The sequence below is a fragment of the Dipodomys spectabilis genome, unplaced genomic scaffold (genome assembly GCF_019054845.1).
Source record: "Dipodomys spectabilis isolate Male_0828 unplaced genomic scaffold, ASM1905484v1 ptg000207l, whole genome shotgun sequence".
NCBI lineage: Eukaryota > Metazoa > Chordata > Mammalia > Rodentia > Heteromyidae > Dipodomys > Dipodomys spectabilis.
Genome location: NW_024870884.1, coordinates 5610226 through 5634348, shown reverse-complemented (window position 1 = coordinate 5634348; position 24123 = coordinate 5610226). Strand labels below are relative to the sequence as shown.

At 39.6% G+C, this 24123-nt stretch overlaps 1 protein-coding gene across 1 annotated transcript in view; it reads right to left on the bottom strand.

The window, feature by feature from the left end:
* Arid5b (AT-rich interaction domain 5B) overlaps positions 1-12142 on the bottom strand; it is a 183836-nt gene extending 171694 nt beyond the window's left edge. The window contains 2 exon segments of the mRNA XM_042696278.1: positions 11338-11592; positions 12077-12142. Coding sequence (XP_042552212.1) covers positions 11338-11592; positions 12077-12097 — 276 coding nt within the window. The 5' untranslated portion in view covers positions 12098-12142.
* Between the last annotated feature and the right edge of the window lie 11981 nt (positions 12143-24123).

Here is a 24123-nt window from a genome sequence, read left to right as displayed (position 1 = left end):
CTTCTTGTTCCTTGAAATAGAAGCTAAGCTCTATGGGAACGGAAAATGTCTGCCTCCCTACTAGTTACTGTTTATTATTTTATCTCTAGCACAAACAACTGAACACACAGTAGGCATTCCATAAACACTTCTGGATGAATGGAGCAAGCCACAATAAGCACCAGATGTTAGCAGAAATTACAATCCCATTTCACCAAGATTGCTACCTTTGGATAAACTTTATGTTAGGCCAATATAAGTATCCCTACCAGAGGGTTCTCTGAATTTCAGGAAAGAGTGTGGGAATGAAGGTGAGGTCCAGCTAGGAATCCTGAATATGAAGCCTCATTTCTGCAAAGCCACTGGCCTTCTGATCCCTATCTTCTCATCTAAATAAAGTCCACACTCTCCATTAGTGATTTCATAATTATTTTTTTAAAGTATTGTTCTTTAGGGACACCATCATTGGTGTAAGATAACACTGATATGACCTGCCCTGAACATGCTAATGTGATACAACTATCTATTTTAAGAGAGCAGTCCCTTCCCCAAAGTAGTTGACCAAACTGTTGTATTAGGGGGCCTTGGGTTCTATCTAGATCTACATCAATCACTTGTTAGCTCTGAGTATGTATATAAGATGTGAACATTCTAGGTTTAGGATGTACATCTGTGAAATATAGGGAGATAGAACCATTGTGTTCAACCTTGTATATTCTATTCTATTCTATTCTATTCTATTCTATTCTATTCTATTCTATTCTATTCTATTCTATTCTATATCTATCAAAATATCCATGCAAATTAGACTTGAACCTCAACAAAACAAAAAAAAACTTAGGGTAATCTTCTGGATTAGTTTACTAACAATACCAAAGGACTGCAGACAAGTTCACCTAAACCAAAAATGTCTATGGATAGCACAGCCAGAGGGATCAATTTCACCAAGAGTAGGCCATTACTTCAGACAGTAGCAGGTCTGAGAAACATTATTGGTGACTTTCACTTCTTGACCTTTGTCTTCTACCATCAGCCTCTTTACCTCATAATGCAAATTTCTGACCAGCTAAAGTTGGGTAGTCACAGTAGAACAAATTAACTAACTCTACACCTAGGATGAGTACCATTTAGAAAAGCCTAAAAATGTTATGTGAGTGAGGACATTTGTATTCCCTGATACAATATGTTACCAATTTGCTTTCTTTCTTTTTTTTTTTTAAATGTTAGTTTCAACTTCTAAATTTTTAGCGTGGATATTTATCAAGTTATAGTAAAGTGTATTAAAATTACATTTTAAATACACTCAGTATAAAAAATATCTTTTTCATCTCACATTAGAATGTCCCTTACAGCTTGCTTTATTTCTAATGGTATTCTGAACAGAACTCCAACTGGATAATAGCAAGCAAAGGGAAAACAATATTCTGTCAAAACTGCTTCCATCTAACATTCCATAGAGAGCCTAAGGCAACCTGGTGACAACCAGCTCAGGGGTGACTTGGCCTGTTATCTCTGTAGCATCCAAGCCTCCTGAGGAGGGGTAATGCAACAACACACACACACACACACACACACACACACACACACACACACACACACACTTAATGCCTGTATGTATATATGCATATGAACATGTATTATCTTTGTATTTTCTCCAGACTTGAGGTACATTGCAAATAAAATTATATATGTATATGTATGTAAGATGTACAGTGTGATGATTTGATATATTTTGAAATGTTCAGTAACACCTCTGACCTCACATAGTTACCATGGAGGGGAGGGGTCAATGAGAACATATAAGAGCTATTCTTTAACAAATTCCAAACATATAATACAGTATAATTTACTAACCAATGATCCATCTGTGAGATCCCAGACTTGATCTTATAACTGAAAGTTAGTGAGTGATCCACTCCCTCCCTATAGCCCCCACAGCTTATATAAACATATTTTTAAAAGGTATTTCCTCCTAAAAAAAGAAGACATGGAATTATTGAGCTTAAATTATGTGCACTCAGTTCTTTGTCTCCAGTTATACTGTGTTCTTTTGTGCTGGTGAAACAACATGTGCTTTAATTAGCAAATATCTGTAAATAATTTACTTGCTTTTCAAACACAACAGAACAATGGGGTCAGTTTTCACATACGTTCACCAAGCATGCATCCTGGATCTTAAACCAGACTCTTCTATTGTTCAATAACTATATCAAGCTGTCTTTCTTCTCACTGCCCTCTTTGGTGGAGGCTTGGGCATGGGGGGAGGTGGGGACGGGGACGAGGTAGGAGAAACTGGAAGCTCAAAGTTCTGGTAACAACATCCCATTTTGCAAGCCCCCAGAAAGCAAGCACAGAAGTCTGCGTACCGACTTTTGCCATTGCAAACCCTGGCACCTTCTCCCAGAAATAAGAGAGTGTGCTCAGGGCGAAGGGCATCACCGTGCTGGCCAAGAATGTGGGTACTCTTCTCATTTCTTTGCCTCCAAACCCCTACAACATAAGCTAAAAAGAAAACCCCGAAAACACAATTTTTGAGACCTATGAATCACTGAGCCTCCTCTAGGCGCTGTAGGGTTAAAACTGGGCTCCTCGTATGCAGTAAAAGAAAGATGTTAAATCAAATGAGAATGACTGTTCTAGGACTGGAGGCACTATTATTTTGAATAAGATTGAAAAGGCCAGAAAAAGCAATTCAAAAACATTTCAATTATGTATTTCCCAGAACTACATCTTTGAGCAACTAATGCAAATGTTACCACCACAATAAAACTTCTTCCCACATAAAAGCATATAAAACAGGTTGAACAGCATATACTTTATATATCATATGCATATTTTGACTATTAATAAAAAATTCAAAAATCTATGTATGCTTTACTCTCCTAAGCAATACAGTAATTATGATTAAGGGACAAGCAGCACAAAAAAAGAGGCAATTTATCTTACTCGTGCTCAGGAATACTATTGTGTAACTAAGCAACTAAAGACAAAATATGGTCTAATTAATTCACTCCTATGCTTATTTAAAAGACACAATTAGAACATTTTTATTTTCCAGCTTGCACAGTAGCTCAACATGCTTGAGGGTGTAGAAAGCAAAGCCTATTATTCTCAAAGACAAGAGTTTAATGTTTAGTGCCACTGATCAGGCTTTGTAGCTCAATGTAAAGAAAAGAGGGTGTTGCACAGCCCTGTGTGTTCGGAGTCATGAGAAAAAAGGGGAGATAGTGTTTATGGGGTCACTAGATTAACTAGCAACATGTGGCCTCTGCCACCTATTTTTCTTACTGGGGCACAAGGATTGGAGATGGGACTATGTTGTCGAGGGTCTTGTGCCCAAGGATATCTGCCCCTGTGTCTGTACACAGCCCCAAAGTGCCTAAAGAAAATTCACATGATTAAACCAGCCGTCTTAGTCTGCGTGATAAATGTCAAATATCCATCTTTAACGCTGCTAACAGTGCATCTCATTTTAAAGGCAGAATTAATTTACAAAAGTGTGTGCTGGAGATGGATGTCATTAGCATGATTCTAAAGCACCCTTTCTATCATTATCATCCTCTGCATGTTTGAAATGTGTTGTCGATACTGATGCTGCCAGTCCTGCATGGGAGTGAGGCACTCTGAAGGCCAAAGCCCAAGTTCTAATCTCCAGTGAGACAGAAAGGGTAACTAACGATAACAGTAATGGCCTGGAAATACTTATCCTTGCACAAGGGCACAGGAGCAGATTCTGTTAGGAACACAGGAATCCATGACTACACCTCTGAGAGGCGAATGCATCCTTAAGCCAGCAATCGATAAATTTGCTTTAAATTTCTTTAAAAGCCAAGCCAACGAAGGAATCATTAGCTACAATATTATTCTGAGGAGAAGATGGCAAATATCCAAACACTCTGGCTATAAAAAAAATGACAAGCAAATGCATTTGATTTGAGCAATTATATTCTGGATATTGGTTAAAACTAGACTTTGATAAATGAGCTGGAGTCATGTATCACTAGGTGCCACTATGAACAATGGTGTGCTTTATTAATAATTAATAGCTAAGTATTTACATGTGTGGACTCTTGTACTTCATAAAAAAATAACATTTCCTTAGCATGTGCCTGACAATCTAAATGTCAAGAGAGGTTTTAATTGCTTACAATTTTGAGTCTATTAAACTAGCTAAGACTGTTAGGCTGAAATATACTGTGGTGTCTATGAATAAACCAATCAAAATTCAGGTTAGTAGTGACTCTTCTTTGCAGAAGTCTACATTTCACAGGTTGCCACCCCCAAAGCCCCCATGTTAGTAATCTGATTGCTAGTAAATGGAAAAGTAATTATAAAGATGGTGCCTGCCCACTCACTCCCCAATAATTGGTTCATTTGCTTGGTGAGGTGTACTAAAAGCACTAGTTCACATGTTTTCACATTCCATGGTACAAAAAGGATAAGCATTTTTGAAGAGAAAGAAAAGTATGTGAGGGGTAGTAGGGCAAGTCCACAGGCAAGTGACTCATCATTTGCCCTCTGGCAGAAAGCAACTGGGCTAAGCTTCAAGAAGACAGACTGTGGGCACAAAGATATCTAACTATATTGGGAAGGCATTCAGTACTCACTGACTACTCTGGGGCCATAGGTAAACAGAGCAAGGCAAAGCAAAAAGAAGTCAGGTAACTTTACTATAAGGCAGGATACAAGGCTGTGAATCAACCTCTGAGGAATTATGGGATTTTGTTCTAATATGTCAATTGTAAGCTTTGAATATATACATATATATGTATATATATACATGCACACATATATCTCACTTGTATTGTCAGCACACTTTACACACACATTACATAGCATCTGATATTGTTTTGCCCTTTTAAACATGTGTTGATGTCATCTCTTTTATTAAGATTGATAAACTTCTTAAGAAAAAGGGCCAAATCACCAACTGTTTTGCATCTATCTCTTTACCTAGCAGCATGCTGAACACACCATTAGCACTCAACAAGTAGCTTTTTTGTTTTTATTAACTCAAGATAGGCAGCATTAGTATTCACTAGTGTTTGGATTTAGCCATCAAAATATATTTCAATATATATTTTGCTCATTCTCAAATTTTAACATCCTAGATATCATACTGAAATAATACTTTGTATATATAAATACCAGTGACATAATATTTTGTATTTCCTCTAATTTTTTTTAGGTTCTGGATCTCAAACTCAGGGCTTAAGCTTTATAACTCAAGGCTGATGCTCTACCACTTGAGCCACAATTCCATTTCTAGATTTTTGCTGGTTAACTGGAGATAAGATTCCTCATGGACTTTCCTGCCTTTGATGACATCAAACCTTTATCTTCCTCCTCAGCTTCTTGTGTAGCTAGTATTACAGGGCATAGCCACTGGTGCCTGGATATTTTCTTTATTATTAATACTGCTCTAAACCCAAGGTAGAAAGCTACAGTTCAATGGTAGAGCTTGTGCTCAGCATGTGTGTCATGGGTTCAATCCCTCCCCCAAAAGGGGATGAAGAGGAGGAACAGAAAGAGCCAGAAGAGTTAGGTGGGAGGGGGGAAGGAAAGAAACAGATACACAATCATGAACCTTTTTTCAGATCACCTCTGTGGGCCAAAGGTCAGCAAACATTTTCTGTATTCAGTCCACACAGTAATCATTGCCACTTTACTGGTCATATGTTAATGATCAAAAACTACTAACTCTGCTGCTGTAGCATAAGAGCTATAAACAATGCACAAACAAATGAGTGTGGCTACATTCCAATAAAACTTTATTTACAGAAACAGACTTCAGCCTAGATTTAGCCCTGAAGGCCTTAGTTGGCTAACCTTTGTCACCATTTAATGAATTCTGTGTCATTCTTTCATTCTTATCCTATTCTGTAAACCTTGTCAGGCAGAGGGTAAAAATGAGTTTTAAATGTTTACTACCAAGACATAATCATGCATACAATTGCAACTGTTGAGTTCTTACAGATACTAGGTTAGATGCCAAAGCTTTTTCATTCTTAGCATGAATCATTATCCCCATATAATAGAGATCACTAAATCCATTGTACAGATAAAGAAACTGAGGTTCAGAAAAGTTAAAGCCAAGTCCAAAATCAGCAAGTCAGTTAAGGTGTCTCAAAAATCTCTAAAACCTCAACTTATGGATACAAACTAAAAACCAACTATATGTAAGAGATAAGCAAGGTTAAGCCAGCACATCCTAGAGTCCAAAACCAGTCTGGCTGAGCCTAGATATGATCAACTCAAGTAATTTAAAAAAATATCCTGCTGATCCAGTTGTCAACATACCTCAGCAGCAAAATTTAAATTCTTCAGAAGCTATTTTGGTTACACAGATAAGCCCCAAATACAGAGGAACAACAGTCTGAGTCGAAGGAACCTGGAAGGCTGCATATTGTAGCAAACTAAGCCAGCCACTATCCTCTCACAGGGAAAGCTTTCTTCAGTAAGTTCCAACTTCACTGAAAACAATCACAATAATAATGATGATGATGATAATGATGATGATGATGATGGTAAAGCCAATCCATCATTGATGAAGTATATACTGCGAGTCAACTTCTGTTATGTCCACTTTTCATGTATGAACTCATTTAATCTTTAAACTCATCCAAGAAAATATTGCATTTCCATTTTACAGATGAGAAAACTGAGGTCTGGAGGAAGATTTCAGACTTACCCCAAATCATACAACTAGTTCAAAATGTTTAAAACTTAGAATCCTGAGCCCAATCCCAGAGATTCCAACTGAGTTACTCTCAATGACTGCAAGAATATGGTTTTTTAAAATCAACCTTTAACTGGATGTTTATTTATGGTTTATAATGGATGGTATACTGGTGATAAGTTAAATCATGGTAGATTTAGGTGGTTATAAGTAACTGTTACTAGAAATCTTGAATGCATGCTAGAATCTGTGACACCCAATAATGTCGGCTCTTGACTACTTGACATTATTAGTCTCAGCCATCCAGTCACAGTTCCAGATAACCAGCAAACCACTGGGTATAAGCCAGACCCTTGCTGGTTGGGCTAAATTCCAAGCTTGCTCATCCATCTATTTTAAGAGAGTATATGGCCAATAGATTAAGCGGTTGGCAATTTGAAAATGAATGTAATCGGATGTGACCCAGTAACAGAACCAATTACTTGCCTACTTTGCCATTTTCCTTCTCTGAAGAGCTACTGGCTCCATGTGGCAACTGGGTAATTACTACAGACACTTAACTCCTTGCACGTGGACCTGCTACTCACTTGCATGGTCTTTTAAGACATAAACTACTTCCACATAGACATAAAAGTTGTTATGCTTCAGTATTGTTTATAAAGATAACAGGGTGTGGAACAACCACTACTATAATCATAACTCCCTTACATTTATTTAAGCACTTTACATTATAACGCACATTTACCTATATAATGCCTCTTGATATGATATTCACAACAATTCAGTCATGCTTAGGATTGTTCCCATTTTACAGCTGAAGACACTGAGGCTCAAATAATTTAGGATTGTTTAAGGTCAAGTAAGCTCATTCATAATAAACCTCTTTATGGAACATTTGTTGCCCTTGCCAGCACAGGAAATAGATGATGTTGGTAGTGTATATAAGCATACAAATCACTACCATGAGCATGAAGACTATTTAAGACTAATCAACATTAATGCATGGTTAATGATTATTTAAATAATATTAAAATAATATTAAAGTATTACTAGTATACAATTGCCTAGAAGTTTATGGACTAAGAATGGTTATTTTACTACCTAAATATCTGTTGACCTTTGGCAAAGCGGATTACACAAGGGGCTGTCCACCTCAGTTCATGCTTCTAGAATCAAAATGTGATTAATTCAGACTCTGATTTCCAAGATAGATTTCATTGGGTTTGGGGTAGAAACAACCTTAAAGTTAAAAGAGGGATGGGGGCTTCCTAGCAACCTTTGACAAGCCACATAACCTTTCCAAGTCTATGACCCTATCTGTGAGATGGGTATACAAAATCCTGCTTCCTCATCCTCCTCCAATGATTGCGAGGATCAATGAGAAAATAATTCAAAAAAAAAACCTTCTGCAAATCATGGCAAACCACACAGGGACGCTATTTCTAAACTTGGACAATGATCATTTTCCTGCTTTTAGAACTGACGTCTTTTACATTTCAAGAAATCATAAAAAAAAAAAAAAGGGCAAAATGAGTCTTATAAAAACCAAAAAAAGCATACTGAGTCCTGGCTGTCCTTTTGAAATGGATGCTGATGTCAGCTCAATCAAGAAATTATTAACCTCCATTTGCTTACTTAAAATACACTGCATTGGCTGATTAAATATGCTGAACATTTTCTCCAAGAAACACTGCATATCACGGAGAAACCTTTCTGTTTCAGTTCCACATTGCAAACGCATCATTCAGAACTCTTCAAAAATCAATAATAAAAATCATTTCAATGCACATAAACAAGTTAACAGAGAGAGTGAAAACAAAGCAAATTTCTTAATGAGAGAGCCCTGTCACCCCCTGTAGGTGCCAACGGTAAAGGCTGGTTTCTGGTACCTCACCTCCAGAGGAGAGGGCTGCTGCTCTTCTGCTAATGAATGACTAACTTAGGCCAGGGGGAAAATGACATCACCAGAGTGGAAAACCGATCTGCATTGGGAAACTTTCTACCTGCTTTACATTTGTCATAATTATTTTGCACAATGCAGCCTGTATTTGCATAATTTTGAGGCGTGTCATTATCTCAATTGAAAATTGTTTTAATATGGCTGAATAATTCACAATGACATCAGCCAAAGTCCTAATGAAATATACAAGTATAATCATACAGCTAATTACCAGCCATGTTAGCATTAAAAAACAAATCATGCATAATATTAGACGATGTATATGCAGCTGAGGATTATAAATAGAGCTATCTCCCTCCCCCAAAGCCCTAGAGTTTACTTTTAAATGGCAAGATTAATTTTCCCAGGTATGGCTCATAGCAGTGACGAAATATACAGATCGTTACAATGGTTCACTTCCAATTCCCCGTAATGAACAATTAAAAAGAGATCGTGTATTTAAAAATATATCTATTCACTGTTCATAGTTCTAGTAGATACAATCTCCGGCGAACATAGCTTTTATTCTTAAATCAGAATGGGAGCAACAAAAATTAAACTGGACCCAGTGGGGGTCAACACGAGGTCTGTAGGGAAAAAAAAAAAACCATATTCCCATTTCAATTTTCCAAAAAAAAAAAAAAGTGACCACAAAATATCCCATAAAATACTGAATAATTTCCTCCTGGGTTTAGTCAGAAGTCTATTAGGCACCAGCTCTTTTCTGGATATTTAATCCTTCCCTTTTCCAGATCACAGGCCATGTTGAAGTAATAAATTTGAAAAGCAAATAATAAGAAATCGGGAGGAGGAGGGGAAGGTGGGGGGGAGGAAGACAGCTGCGCAGGAAAGTTGGGTCGGGGGGAGGGGGCCCAGCGAGACCTTGGGAAGGGGAAAGAGCTCAACCTGTTGGTAGGCTGCAGGATTTTTCACAGTATTTCCAAACAACACCTTTGTACAATCGCAGGCGGTCGCTGGGAAATATGAATGTTTAAAACCCAAAGCTGCCCGGTGAGGGAGGGAGCGGGAGGTGGAGGGGGGGGAAGCAAGGAGGGAGGGAGGGAAGGAGGGAGGGAGGGCGGGGGAGGGGTGTGTGCGGGGGAGGTGGGAGGGGCTTATTTCCGAAAAGGCAGATTCGAGGGCGAGCATTTTTGACGAACTCCAGTAATTAACAGGCAGAAACCTGACGGGTAATAGGATCCCGGGGAGAGGGAGTGAGCTGGCGGAGGCCAAAAGTGCCCTCAACTCCGCCGGATCCAGAAATGCTGCAAAGACTGGCAGCTCCTAGCACCAGGATGAGTTCAAGGGGAGGGTGGGGTGGAGGGGGGGTGATCATTCATTTAACAAAAAGATCCTCAGACCTACCTCGAAAGCTCGCGAGCCTGGCACCGAGCTAGCTGCCCTCAAAAAGTCTGAGTTTGGTTCCCCGGCTCTCGCCTTGGCAACACAAAAGCCTAACCAGGCGGCGGGGCGCCCTCCCTCTTCCGCTGCGCCCTGGGCACCGACTCCCCAAAATAGTCCGTTCCCCCCCCCCACCAGCCCCTACCCTCCACCTCTCAACCACCACCACCCACAGTGGGTACCACGGCGCCGAGGTCGGACGGCTGACATGGGGTACGCGCAGAACTGAGGGTCACACAAGAGAACGACACAGCCCGAGGGAGGAGGCTGTCCGGGAGCCCGGTGACAGCGGGCTCACCTCCGGCGTCCTCCCCCGGAGCGCGGCGAGCGCCCCCGCGGCCGCCCAGAAACGTGCCGGGAGGCTGGGTCCCTCCCCGCCCTCCCCCCGGAGCGCAGTCTGGGCACCCGGGACCCGGACCCGCAGGACAGTGGGCGAGGGAGCTCACACACACCCCTCGGCCCTCCCCCCGTGTCCCTTACCCCCCCACCCCGTCCCACACACCCTTAAAAAAAAAGATCGCGCTGGGAGACGTCCACTTTGCGTGGAGTAATTGAAAACTAGAACATCAAATGGCTTGGTGGGGCGGGGAGGGGGGACGGGAAGGAGGGGGAGTGGGCGAGAGATAGTTGTTAATGCTTAACGTGTTTGTGCCGGTTACACGACCGCTTTGAAATCCGCCCGGGCAGATCTGCAAGTTATTTGAATGTATTATTCCAGTACCTGTCATTTATCACTTTATTCAACACGTCTTTGCCAACTCAATAGCTTTTGATCTCATTCTGCCTCCATTTCGTAATTTCCGCCCTCTTTAAACATATCAAATACTTACTTTAAAAAAAAAAAAACGTGAACAATATCGAAACCCACCGAAAGAAAACCTAGCCAGCCCCGACCAAGCCAGACATGAAGGTGAATTTTCAAAAGGCAAAAAATCACACACACACACACACACACACACACACACACACACACACACACACACACATATAGCATGTGATGTTCAAGCAGCAGTAAGAGACCGATCACACGCGCGCGCGCGCACACACACACACACACACACCCTTGAACAAAATCCTTCTCGAACAAGTTATCTGATCTTGACTAAAATCAGTTGGATCCTCTTTGTAAAGCTGACAGCCAAACTCTGACAATGGCAAAATACTCGAGCCCCAGCTAGTGGCGCTACCCCTTTAAAAAAAAAAAAAAAAAAAAAGGAGTCGATCCAGCTCGCCTGCAGAAGTGAATACAGTATTTTCAAGCTTGCCCAGTAATAAGCATTACTAGGGGAGAAAAATAAGAAGAAGAAAGAAAGAAGAAAGGGAGAGACCGGTTTACCACCTCGCCATGGTCGCTATTTCTGCCCTGGGGAGTGTCTTCGGGAAGGAAATAAAGTTTAGAGCTGGATAAAAGTTGCCGGCTGGTCCGTTCTTCCCATAACAGCTGGAGCTCCGCGATGCAAATCGGATCCTTTGGCGTACATCTTACAAAGAAAAAGTCGCCAAGGGACAAAATTCTTGGTCTGCCTTCAAGGTGGAATTGAAAAGCCTTGTAGAAAATGTAAGGTCCGTGCAAGCCACACGGTGAGCCGACCCACTGCAGGGGGGGAAAAAAGGCACCAAATAAATAATGTAGCCAGGAGAATACAAACATCTCTTCCCAGACAGATTTACACACAGACATCCACACTCAATGCAGACGAACCCACAGATATATAACACAGGGTGGGTGGGTGTGTGTGTGGGGGGGGGGGAATCGTAAGAGCTCACAACATTTCTGCCTCCCTTAAAATAAAATAAAATAATATTAAGAAACAAACCCACTCCGGGTTCCCCTTCCCAGACCTCCCCCTCCCCACCTCCCCTCCAGAGGCGGCAAAATTACATTATGTATGTATGATCAGTGCAGGGTTTGTTTTTTTTTTAAACAATAAAAATTTTTTTGGGGGGGATGTAGAGGGTAAAAGTTTGGTGAAAAGTTTGTGGGGGGTGTGGGTGGGTGTAAAGGTGTGGGTGAGTTGGGGGGGGCTGGGGGGCGCGGGGGGGTGCTGGGAGCGGAGGAGCGGAGGAGAGCGAAATACCTGGAGTGAGTTGGGCTCCATCTCGACGTTCTGAATTGATTGAACTCAACATTCTCTCCAAACTTGTTGGCTTGAATGGATTGCATCAGGTCCTGGCAGGGAAAAACATTCTCTGCTTTCAGCAAGCGTAAGGTCTCAATATAAAACTGACCTCTTGACTCGCTTTCGGCACGAAAATGATTGAAAATATGTCCTAATATTTCTCTGACGACTCAATTTTTAGCTCCTGTCAAAACTAGGTGGGTTTCTTTCCAAAGAAGGGTTGATCAAATTCATAATCGGGAGAAAGGCTCCGTCCGATCTCGGCGGGAAGCGAATGGATCAAGGCATAAAACAGACAAGAAGACCTATAAAAAATAAAATCCACCATAAAACTGTCTAAACATAAGATCTCTTTCCTTCTAGCTGCCCTTGTCTAACAGTATCGTCTGAAGAGATTTTTGGAGAAGCCTATGGCTAGCGAGCTCCGCTGTGTATCTGACAGGACCTGCTTGTATATGTCTAATATAAAGAACATTTCCTGCAGAGATTCCGGGGCGCTGCTCCTCTTTCTAATGCTCCTTAGCAGATTTGCTGTTATTAGACATGTAGATTTGTTTGATAGTCAAATTACGCTTCCTCACTGCCATGTTTTCGAGAACTAATCTGTTAAATTATCTTTTGATGCCTATTTACATGGAAGGGAAAAGTGGGTTATCGATTATATAAACATATAAATATTAATGCATTTGTTCGCTTCGCAAAAAATACTCAGCAAAAAAAAAAGAACAGAAAGACAAGTGAGCAGTGCACACACATCTCAGGATTTTACAAACAATATTGAACGGACAGTGACTGCATTTAGGGACTGGAACAATAAACGATGCATGATAAATCAATAAATTCGAGCCGCGAGTCTGCTCGGAATATGAATTCAGGCTCCCGGTTCTGCGTGTGCATTCTTTAATTTTGAAGTATATACACTAGTACGTGTTTACAATGCTGATGGACGCCAAGGGCGCTCTCAAATGATAATGTGTTTATATAACCCAGCGCTACAGGAATAATATACCGACTTCTACCCCACCCCCACCCCGGCCAAAAAAGGGAGGGGGAGCTTCCTCAATAATAGTTTGAAAAAAAAAATCCATTTGCAAACTAGTTAAATACAACCAGAAATTAAGCTGTTGAAAACCGGGGGCACGAACCGTAAGACAATAAAGGCTTTAAATGTGTATATTTATTGTTCTGGAGCCCTGGAGCATTGCGAGGTTTGCGTGCACGGCTATTATGCAAACACAGAGAAACTTAAGAGCGACAGAACAAGGAACAGGCAGAGACTGCAAAGCTCTCTCTCTCTCTCTCTCTCTCTTTCTCCCTCCCTCCCTCCCTCCTTCCCTCCCTCCCTCTCCCTCTCTCTCCCTCTCTCTCCCTCTCTCTCTCTTTCTCTCTCTCTCTCTCTCTCTCTCTCTCTCTCTCTCTCTCTCTCTCTCTCTCTCTCTCTCTCTCTCTCTCTCGCTCGCTCCGACCCAGCTGCCGGTCCTCCGCCAGGCTAGATTGCATTTTCGCAGTGTTGATGTAAAATGGTGTACTCGCTTCCCCCACGTTCCCCCACCCCTTCCCCGCTCTCCTCCCACTCTTCCAGCACACCCCCACCCCGCGCGATTTTTATTATATTGGCACCAATCTTTCAAAGTGGGTCTGGCATGCTAAAAAAGTAAACATGTACTATATGGGGAATAAGGTCTGTATAGTATGACAGTTGAAACTTGATCTGTGATAAAATTACAGGATGTTGAAATTACTAGTAAGCTATTTTTAACGCTTTCGCAACGTTTCACCTCTAGTCACAGCATCTAGTTGAAACAGGATTACTTTAATGAAAATTATATTCACATGGCTGAAGTTAATACACCCGGAAAAGCACAAATGTTTCAAAATCAGTGACTTGAGGTGGAAAGACCCTGTGTGTGTGTGTATTTATGCTTTTTTCATAATGTCTGTGTCCCCCCGCTGCAGTAAGAATTAGGGCATTTAACATTATCTAAACCACATTTTGATTCAGAACATGGGGAAGTCATAAAAGGCAGGATCTATCTCATTTCTATACACAGAGATAAACGAAAGAAAATGGCAGATCCTTCAATTACAATAAGTAATAAAAAACCCATGCCAAAGAGAAGGTATTCTGAAAGCTGTGGAAAACTATTTTAATAATTTAAAGTACCATCATAACTCTGCTCCATGAAGGAGGACAATGTAACAATTCACAGCCTCCCATCTTTTGCATTAGCCAAATTATGGCTTGCACATCACTCTTTAATTATCTTCCTTGAAATTTCATCTGATCTTCCTATTTTATAAACATGGGTTACAAAGAGAAATTACAGCTCTCCTTTTAACTTTATGATGCACACTGCAGACGTTTTGATTAGAATAACCCATTTTGTTCATTTTTTTAACATATGAATGGGCTTGGCTGAAGGACATTTTACATATTTTCTTTTAAATCCGTGAGATACGCCTCAGGCTTCTGTTACTCTCTGTACTGTTAGTGTAAATACATACCATTCAGTTCAAGAAATCCTATATTAAAAAACTTGAGTTGGCAGTATTTTGACAAGATCTTATTTGAGATCGACTGAGTCAGTTTCCTGTATGACCAACGCAGCAGCATTTATGCAGGAAACCTCAACAGAATGCCTGAGGGTATCCCTCCATTATATATTAAATCTCTCTCTTTAAAAATACACAGCTCTTAACAGCATTTAAGCAACTTCTGCTGCTTTTTGGTGCTGTAAGTTGTGTCTGTAACCGCCTTCATCTAATTAGAAATCTTTTTCCATGTCTCTCTAAGATAGGTACTGCACCAGGCTGCCTGATCTCTTCGATAAGGTTTTTTAGAGATGGTAACAATTGCAGGGGACCTAGGTCTGAATATTTTTTTGAATATATACATATTAGTTATCAGATGAATGTTAAATTTCAAAATGAATCACAAGGGGGTATCTTTTCCCCTCTTTTGACAGCACCATGAGCACCCATAAACATAATAAATCTAATCAATCAAACCTTGTTCCAATATTGTGAATGGCTTTTAAAATTACAGATAACAAGAGTGGTACACTCCCCCCCCCCCCCACAAAAACACACATCTATTTTACCTCTTCTTTAATGTGATGTTTGATAGGCACCTGGTAAATTATCTGTGTAGCAAATATCCATACAAAGAAAGTTTCAATTAAGATAAGGAGATTGTATTGAAACAGTTCTTTGAAGTAATGCAGTTAATAGCCTGTTTGATTTCTGCTTGTGAGAGAGTAATAACGTGGATTCAGGCTCCATCAATCACAGAGCAGATGTAAGACTTGAGACACCGACACCCAGGGGGAATAGAGGCAAAACTCCTGCAGTGCAGGGTCCCTGGGCTAATGTAAAGTAAATACTCATAAACAGATTGAATGTTGTAAGAAGACAATCCATTCAAGACAGTTATAATCATGAAACCAACTGCTTTATTTATCTATATAAAAAAACAAGCTTGTAGCTGAGGCTAGCTGTGTATAAAAGAGGAGGAGGTGGCTGTGGGGGGGGGGGGAGTGGGCAGTATCTGTTTATACGACCCACTATTTCTGGGTTCTTTCTTGTGAAATACAGTGTAACCCTATATCCACACATCTATATTCCTGCTGCTTTATTAGCCCCAAACCCAGCTCTCTGTTTTAAGTAATCTGATATATTTACAAGGTAAAAAAAAAAAAAATCACTCTCACTCCTCAAATGGGTGGGGGAGCAGAGACACATTATTCAGTGTCTGTGAATCGCTTCATAAAGGATCAGAAGGATTAAGTTAGTTGCAAAAACCAGCAGTGACATAATTAGGCAGCTTGGACTATAATAAACAAGGATCATAAAAAAAAAGTACAGTTTGAAGGAAGAAGGCCACCATTTGGAAAATGCAAATCTCTGCGAATCCTTGGGTCTCCCTTCCCCCCAATTTGCAAAAGACAACTGAAGCATTTTTGACCTTGGCTACAATAATACTTCATGTTTTAGCACTTTAGTCAGCATTTTATCTACTAATTGCTACACACTACCGCATGTGGCTCGAATCTGCCACTGCAGCTTTCTTTCATTGGTGAGCCAATTGCTTGATAAAGACTGGGAATTCAACCTGGCTGCTTCCTTTCTTGTTGCCCTCATTGCCGCTCCCCTTTCCCCTCTCCCCCTTTCCTCTTCCAGCTAGACGCTAATTTTTCTGGAAAATATTACATGGATCCGAAACAGGGATGGGAAATAGTTCTCTTAGGTCGTCTGTCCACGGACTAAAGCTAGGGCCACTTCGACGATCCCATGGCAAATCCAGGGAAGGGAGAGAGTGGGGCCGCGGGAAATAAGTGGGGGTGAAGCGGGAGGGGGGGAGGGGACGGAAGATCCTGGCGGGTATCCTGGTGGTCTGGATGCTAGGTGATGCTGGACTTTGGTCTTTGGCTGCCCTGTGGTTAGATGGAAGTCCGAGGGGACTCTGCACTGCCCACCTGGCATCACTCTCCCCTCTTTCTTGGGGAAGAAGTAGGGTTCTGGGGGGGGGGGGTCATCCTAGAGTGCGCAGAATCAAAAGTGGAATAAAAAAGCCACGAGAGTCAGCCACCGCCAGGCTCCCCCCCCACACACACACTCCGCCCCCCAACCCCAGGCCTGGCGCCATCGTGATCCGTGGGGTGGGTGGTGATGTTAAGAAGGCGGCCTCCCGCAGAGCAGGCTTGCCTAGTCTCAGTGCAACAAGTCTATTGGTTTGAAGGAGGATAAACCGGGTTATTCGGGTCATTGCTTTCCAGGAGACCTCTAGTGGTCAAAGGTTGAGCTACACCTTAAATTTGGGGCCTGTTTGTCCTGGGCTGTGGTGGGGGTGGGGTGGAACCCTAAACCCAGGTCTTAGCAGTAAAGGCTGGCAGCTTCTTGAAGGGCTGAGGATGCGGATAGAGTCCTCATGGACTTGGAGGCAGACGCTAGGTGAAATAGGGAACTTGAATAAAGCGATCGCCTAGGAAGTGGACTTGCGATGCCCTTTGTGGGCACTGGTCCTCTGCCCCCAGTACTGTTGGAAACTTGCTGTCTTATCTCAAATTTCCATCCGTCTTAGATTCATCAAATATTCTCAGGGAAGTTGGATCAAATTTGCCCAAGTCATTTCCAGTGACAATAGCCATACCGAGTCTATATTTTCTTTTTCTCATTTGTCAATTAAAAGGGAGCCCAAGCCGGGAGCTGGTGGTTCATGCCTGTAATCCTAGCTACTCAGGAAGCTGAGATGTGAGGATCAGGGTTCAAAGCCAGGCCAGGCAGGAGAGTTCGTGTAACCCTTATCTCCAATAAACTGCTCAGAAAAAGCCGTAAGTGGCGCTGTGGCTCAAATGGTAGAGCGCTAGCCTTGAGCACAAAAGGGCTCAGGGACACACCCAGGCCCTGAGTTTGAGCCCCAGGACTTGCAAAAAAAAAAAGTGTCCTGTTCCTTCACCCCAGTCACAAACACACCCAAACACCTCTAACCTTGAACAATTCGCTGTTTGTAAATGCCCCTGACATCTATGAGTTAGTGTAGAAATAACTAAACTCCTTTAACAAAAAGTCTGCACTCCAGGAGTACATATGTGACTTTTAAATAAATTGTGACCTTGTCTTTCATTCTGCATTTCTACACCATTTCATCTCAAAGGGCAGGGTGCTAGCAGAAAGTAGTGACTCACAGGCTCCTTGTTCTTAAACAGAACTATTTATGACCCACATATTAATAAATAATTGGATTAAACTGGTATTAAAGAAATTTCTGGAAACAGATATCTCCAACCATAATAACACACACACACACACACACACACACACACCACCACCACCACCACCACCACCACCAGTAATAACATCAACAACAACAAAACAAAACAGAGATCCTAGCCATCTGGGGTTATTAAAATATCTTGCCATACTGGATTTTAAAAAAGAAGCCAAGAAAGTGTACAGACATGAAGTCTTGGCTTTGCTGAGGGACTGTGTATTGAATATCGCCTACTAAAGATTTCTCTGTACAGTTTCAAATGGATGTTAATGATGCCTTGTATTGGAAGATTTACAACATAAAATTACTTGACAAGCATTAAGTAACTCATTATTTAGAAGCAGTGTGGGGATGGTAGGTAAATCACTAGACTGAAAGTCAAGGGAACCATTTCTCACTGGTTTTCTGTGTCTATGTCTATAGCTATAATTATCTGCAAAACTCAAACCCTAATTCCAGCTTTGTTAAGAGTTTCTTAGATGATTATGGCAAAATTATCCAGGCTTCCTTTGGCAGCCTCTAGTCATGGGTTGTCAACCAAATCCATGGGAGCACCAGCAAGTCCCTTGGCTGCCTCCACATATGTCCAGCCATGTTACAGACTGATCATTTTCTAAGCTGTTATTGCAGGTTGAAATATGTAAATGTGGTCAATTACTAAGGGCATACAGAGACGCATGTATTTCAGAACAAAATAGTAATACCAAGAAGAAATCATGAGGCTGTTTCGTTCTCTATGTTTGTTCTCTATCTTTCCTTTTATCAAAAGAAAAGTAGGCTAGGCTTTCTGTGTGGAAGGTAAGGGACCACCATGACTTTCCCAGGACTTACATTATACCATTCTAAGAGTGTGCTAGAACTAGTTCCTGTGAACTTCCCAGAGCTGATTAGTGCATTTTTCAGAATTTTGCAAGCAGGCTATTAAACACATTCATTATTGAATATGAAATTATATAAGCTCACCAATATATTATATTAAAAACAAAGTTAATGCATACTAAAGCCTCATCACTTTCTAAATATTTTATAATTTACTGCTATCTATACTCTTGAGGTTATATATAGCTTTTATATTTTTGTGTTCACAATGCTTCTAAAGAACAACACACTACATCTGTACATACTCCTGTATTCGCTGACATAACATTGGTAGCTTGGAAATTGGTGGCAGTGGTGGTTTGAGACCATAGAACTCAATAAATAATACAAATCAGAGCATGACTTATTGTTTTGTTTATAGTTTTGACTTAAGAAAATGTTAACTTGAATCTGAAATGTCCCTCACAGGTTCATTTAGTCAAGGCTTGTTTTTCAGCTGATGGAAGTGATTAGATGAAGAGTGGATTAATCCATTGATGGAGTCATAATTTGATGGCATTATTGGGAGGTGGTGGAGACTTAAAAAGTGAGGGCTACAGAAAGGAAATGGGTCCCTGGGGGTGTGTGTCTTTGAAGGGCATATCTTGAATCTGGCCCCTCCAGGACTTTGTTTCCCTGTTGCCATGAGATGAGTTGCTTTGTTTCCTCCATATGCTCTTTGCCATGGTTTTTGGCCCAGAGTGATGGAGCCAATGGACCATGGACTGAAACTTTGAGCCACAATAAATCTCTCCTACTTTAAGTTGTTCTTCTGGAGTATTTGTCACAATGACAGAACACAAAATAACACAGAATGCAATGGGAAAATGATACTATTGTAGATTGTGATAATGATTGAGCCATGGGATGCCTACATATTTGGTCAAACATTATTCTGGGTATGGGTTGAAGGGATTTTACAATAAAATTCACATTTGTTTCAGCCAACGAAGTAAATCACATTGTTTTCCTTAATGGAGCTGGACCTCACCCAAATGGTGGAAGATACGACTAGACCAACAGATTGAGGGAGCTGTTTCTACCTGACTGAGTTGGAGCACTCATTTTTTGTTTTTTTGTTTTTGTTTTTTGGAAGACTTTTGGACTCACACTGAAATATTTGGCTCCTCTAGTTTTCAAGAGGTCTTTGGACTCAGACTAGAAATACACATCCACTCTCCGAGTTTTCAGTTTGGTGATTGCTTACTTTTTAGAATCTATCATCAATCATGCACCCAAGTCAGTTTTGTTTTTAGTAATCAATCACATGATCTCTGTATATATGCACACATGTTACACACAAACGTGCATACACTCATAGATGCACAAACGCTCAGATAGACACATAAACACAAACATAAATAGATTCACATGTATATGCAGGTTTTATTGGTTCTATTTTTACCAGAGAACCTTGACTATGTAGATTAAACTTGAAAATGTGCTGGAGTCTTTGTCAATTATTTTGTGAGTACCACAAAAATGGAGGAAATATTTGAAAGTTATTATCGAATGCCAGCAAAGAAGTTGCTTGTGTCATAGAAGAAAGAATGGAGTTCCGGGCACTTTTTTTTTTGGTTTTTCACTTTTGTCTTGAATTCCTTCCTCAAAATGAAAGTATCAACCAATATTCATATTGGACTACACTCCTGCTAATTGTGTTATAGATTAGCTACAGATGCCAGACTTCAGCTAATAGCAACAAAAGCATCCCACCAGGATCAATTAGCTATATGTAACTTAGAATGAACAGTGTATTTATCTTATTAAGGATATATATTTTATTATTTGTGTAATTTAAATGATATTTTATTTAAATGATATTTATATAAAAACACAATGTATAATAAACTTATGAACACATACATTGTATATTTGTCTATATTCATATATTTATTCAGCTAGATCTACATATATACATATAGAGATCTACATCTCTATCTACATATCTATCTATCTATAAACAACACATTTTTGAAGTGAGGGAATACTGTTAAATATTTAGAAGCCCATCACTGTCTAAAGGCAGCCTTGATGGCTCCAGGCATTGCTCCGTGGTATCATGCCAGGCTAGGAAGTGTGAGGGCCTGAGTCCAAACTCCATTTCTGCCAAAAATGAATATATAAACAAAAACAAATAGAAGATACAGAAGAAGAAACATAACATGTTGAGAAGAATTTCTTTTAATAAAAATAACTTTTCCAAAATGATAAAACTTAGGGAGAAGAGAAGCATTATTTTACATTTTTATGAGTCTCTTGACTGGAATTTAATTAGTTAGATTCTCATAGCCCCTCTGCATTAAACAGTTCCTGTAGCCAAAATGTCTGATACAGGGATTTGCAAACTACAGCCTCCTACTGGTTCTTATACGGGCATAGGCTATGGACATGATTTATGTTTTTAAACAATTAAAGATTCCCTCAAAGAAGAATATTTTGTGACATATAGGAATTATAGGAGATTCAAATTTCAGTGTCTGTAAGTCAATGCTATTGGCATGAGCTCCAGGATCATTTGTTTATAGGTATTATCTTTGCATTGCCATGTTTTTGCACGCCATGGCAGAGTTGACCAGTGAGGACAGAGACTGAACACCTTTTGAGGCCAAAAATACTGTCTTGCCCTTTGTAGTAGAGGACTGTTGACTCCTGTTTGAGAATAAGGAGGTACATTCCTTAGGCTAAGAGGAGTAGACTCAACCAAGCTATCTCCTGAAACTTTTCTTGCCATTAGCCTTGGAAATACTTTCTTGGTAATCAGAGAAAATAGAATATGAGGAAATAAGAGAAAATAAAATTGGGAGGGAATCAAATCTTTCACCCAGTATCAGGGTGAGAGCCCATGCTGCCAGAAAAGTAGAGAAGGAACATCCGATTTCTCACACCTTGGTTTGTTCCAACTACTAGATGACAAGGCCTTTCTTCCTTATTGCTTGTCCTAAAGCACTGTATAATTTTGTTGGGCATTGTTAAATATGTGTTGAGCTTTCATGTCCAAACTGGTTTGGTTACTATGTGTCTGTGTGTGTGTGTGTGTGTGAGATGAGACCCTTCAGGATTAAAGGTGCTATATATAGAGAGAAAGGATTATTTTATAACTTGTTATTGCAGGTTGAAATATGCAAATGTGGTAATTCAATAACGCTATATCCATGTGTGTATCTGAGGAACTAAATGCATTATCCAGCCATTTGAACTAACATCACTTATATCTTTTCTTAAAAAAAAAACTCCAATCAATTTTTTTTAAATGAGGAAATGCAGTGGAGGAAAAAAATTCCTTTAATGCAATACTTCAGCTGAAAGTTTAATGACACAAAAGGCAGGCAATTCAAAGTTACAGTTCCCACAGCAACTGTAACTCTGCTATATAGCACATTTAGGCATAGATTTCACAGCATGTACTGCAATACAAAATACTCCACACTGGGCATGCAGGGGGGCAGAGTTATGGTTGCTATGGGTACCATGACTTTGAATTTCCAGAATTTTCTGAGAGTTTAAGTTCTCAACCAGAACATCACATTAATAGTTCAATTTTTTTTGCATTGAAAATAATAACGGTTTGTGTCACTGTTTCCACTCTCAAATCCATCTCTATCTCAGTCCACTGCTTAGTAGAAATATCTACCAAACATATTCATGCTACTTGCTAAAATTAAACACATGACCTCAGCCCAGGGAATATTTTAGTTTGCAAATTTATATGTGATGACTTCCACTGGATTATCTAAATCTGCTCCCTCATCCTTGCTCATAAATCACTAATAAACTCAGATTAACCCTCTCAGCATTTTATCTGTTATTCATAGTCTGAGAGGGCATAGTAATCATATTCATTGTATATGAATGCATGATATATATATATATATATATATACATATATATAATTTACTATGTCTGCTTCCAAAAAAACCTGAATGTAGTAACTGCACATATTCATTTATTCATTTATTCCTTGAACACAGTGTACAATTTTATGTCTTTATACAAGTGGTTTCGGGTCTCTTTTTCACTGTGAAAAATTATTGAGTATCTTAAAATGCTTTTGTTTATAGTGGAGACATATCTCTATCTATGTATATATATAGGTACAGATAGAGCCTGTATGATAATTTAGAATGCAAATATTTAAAATTGTTGTTTATTAATTTAATTTAAAATAATAAGTTCCCATAACATGTTGAGAAGAATTTCTTTTAATAAAAATAACTTTTCAAAATAATAAAACTTGGAGAGAAGAGAAGCATTATTTTACGTTTTTATGAGTCACTTGACTGCAATTTAGTTAGTTAGATTTTCATAGCCACTCTGCATTCAATCTGCTATATATTCTGCACTGTGGAGTTTCTGGAAAGCTCCATTGTATTTTTGTGAGAGACTAAGAATGAGAAAAACAAATAATGTCTCAGTAGTATAATGATCATTGTTCTGACTCAATTGTCCACCTACAATTGTCTCAAGGATTACCCCAGATGCCCCAACCACACTGAGAAGTAGGTCTATATGTGCTTGCTTATGCTATCCTTCCAAGAGTATGCCCCTACTTTATCTACAGAAAAACTCTTATTCATACTCTCTTAGTCATATTCTTAGCCCCTTTTTTTGCATGGAACGATGATTATATGTTTCAATGTCTGTTTGTTGTTAATGCACTATGAATTTCTCAAAGAAAACTATATCTTATACATTTCTTCCTTCTGTCCTAACATGGTATCTAGTATTCTGTATGGATGAAATGTAAGAATTCAATTCAATGAGTGGTAAAAAGAGCTCTCATTCATTGAGTCCATAACATGTATTGGGAACTGTTTTGGCTTTAATCATAATAATAGTGTGAAGCTGGTATGATTATTTTTGACATTTTTTGAGTGAAGAAACTAAGAATTGTTCAAAGTTTGACAGCCAGCTAGATAGCTCTAACACCATGACAAAGCTATAAAAGAGAGTTAAAAATCAGGAGACAGAGATTTTCATGTAAACTCTGTATAATCTACTTTGGAAGACAAGGTACATGTCACCAATGAAATACAAATAATGATATAGAAGTTAGCTAACAATAGACAAAGAACATCATAATGAAAGCAAGGTCTACATAGTAAACTCAGTACTTACCCAGGGAATTGTGTAGGTTTAAACTTTTGAAGCATAGACATCCTTCACAAAACCCTGGATTTTGAATACACATCAGATAAATATGCATTTATTTATAAATTATATATTTATGACTTTCCAATGCACTTTGCAAATATACTAATATATATTAATGTACCCAAAGATCCTAATTACAAATAAATTTAGAAGACTGAGGTAAAAATATATGAAGGCATTCTGAAATATTTTTCTGGAATGCTGATAAATTATTCACCTCACT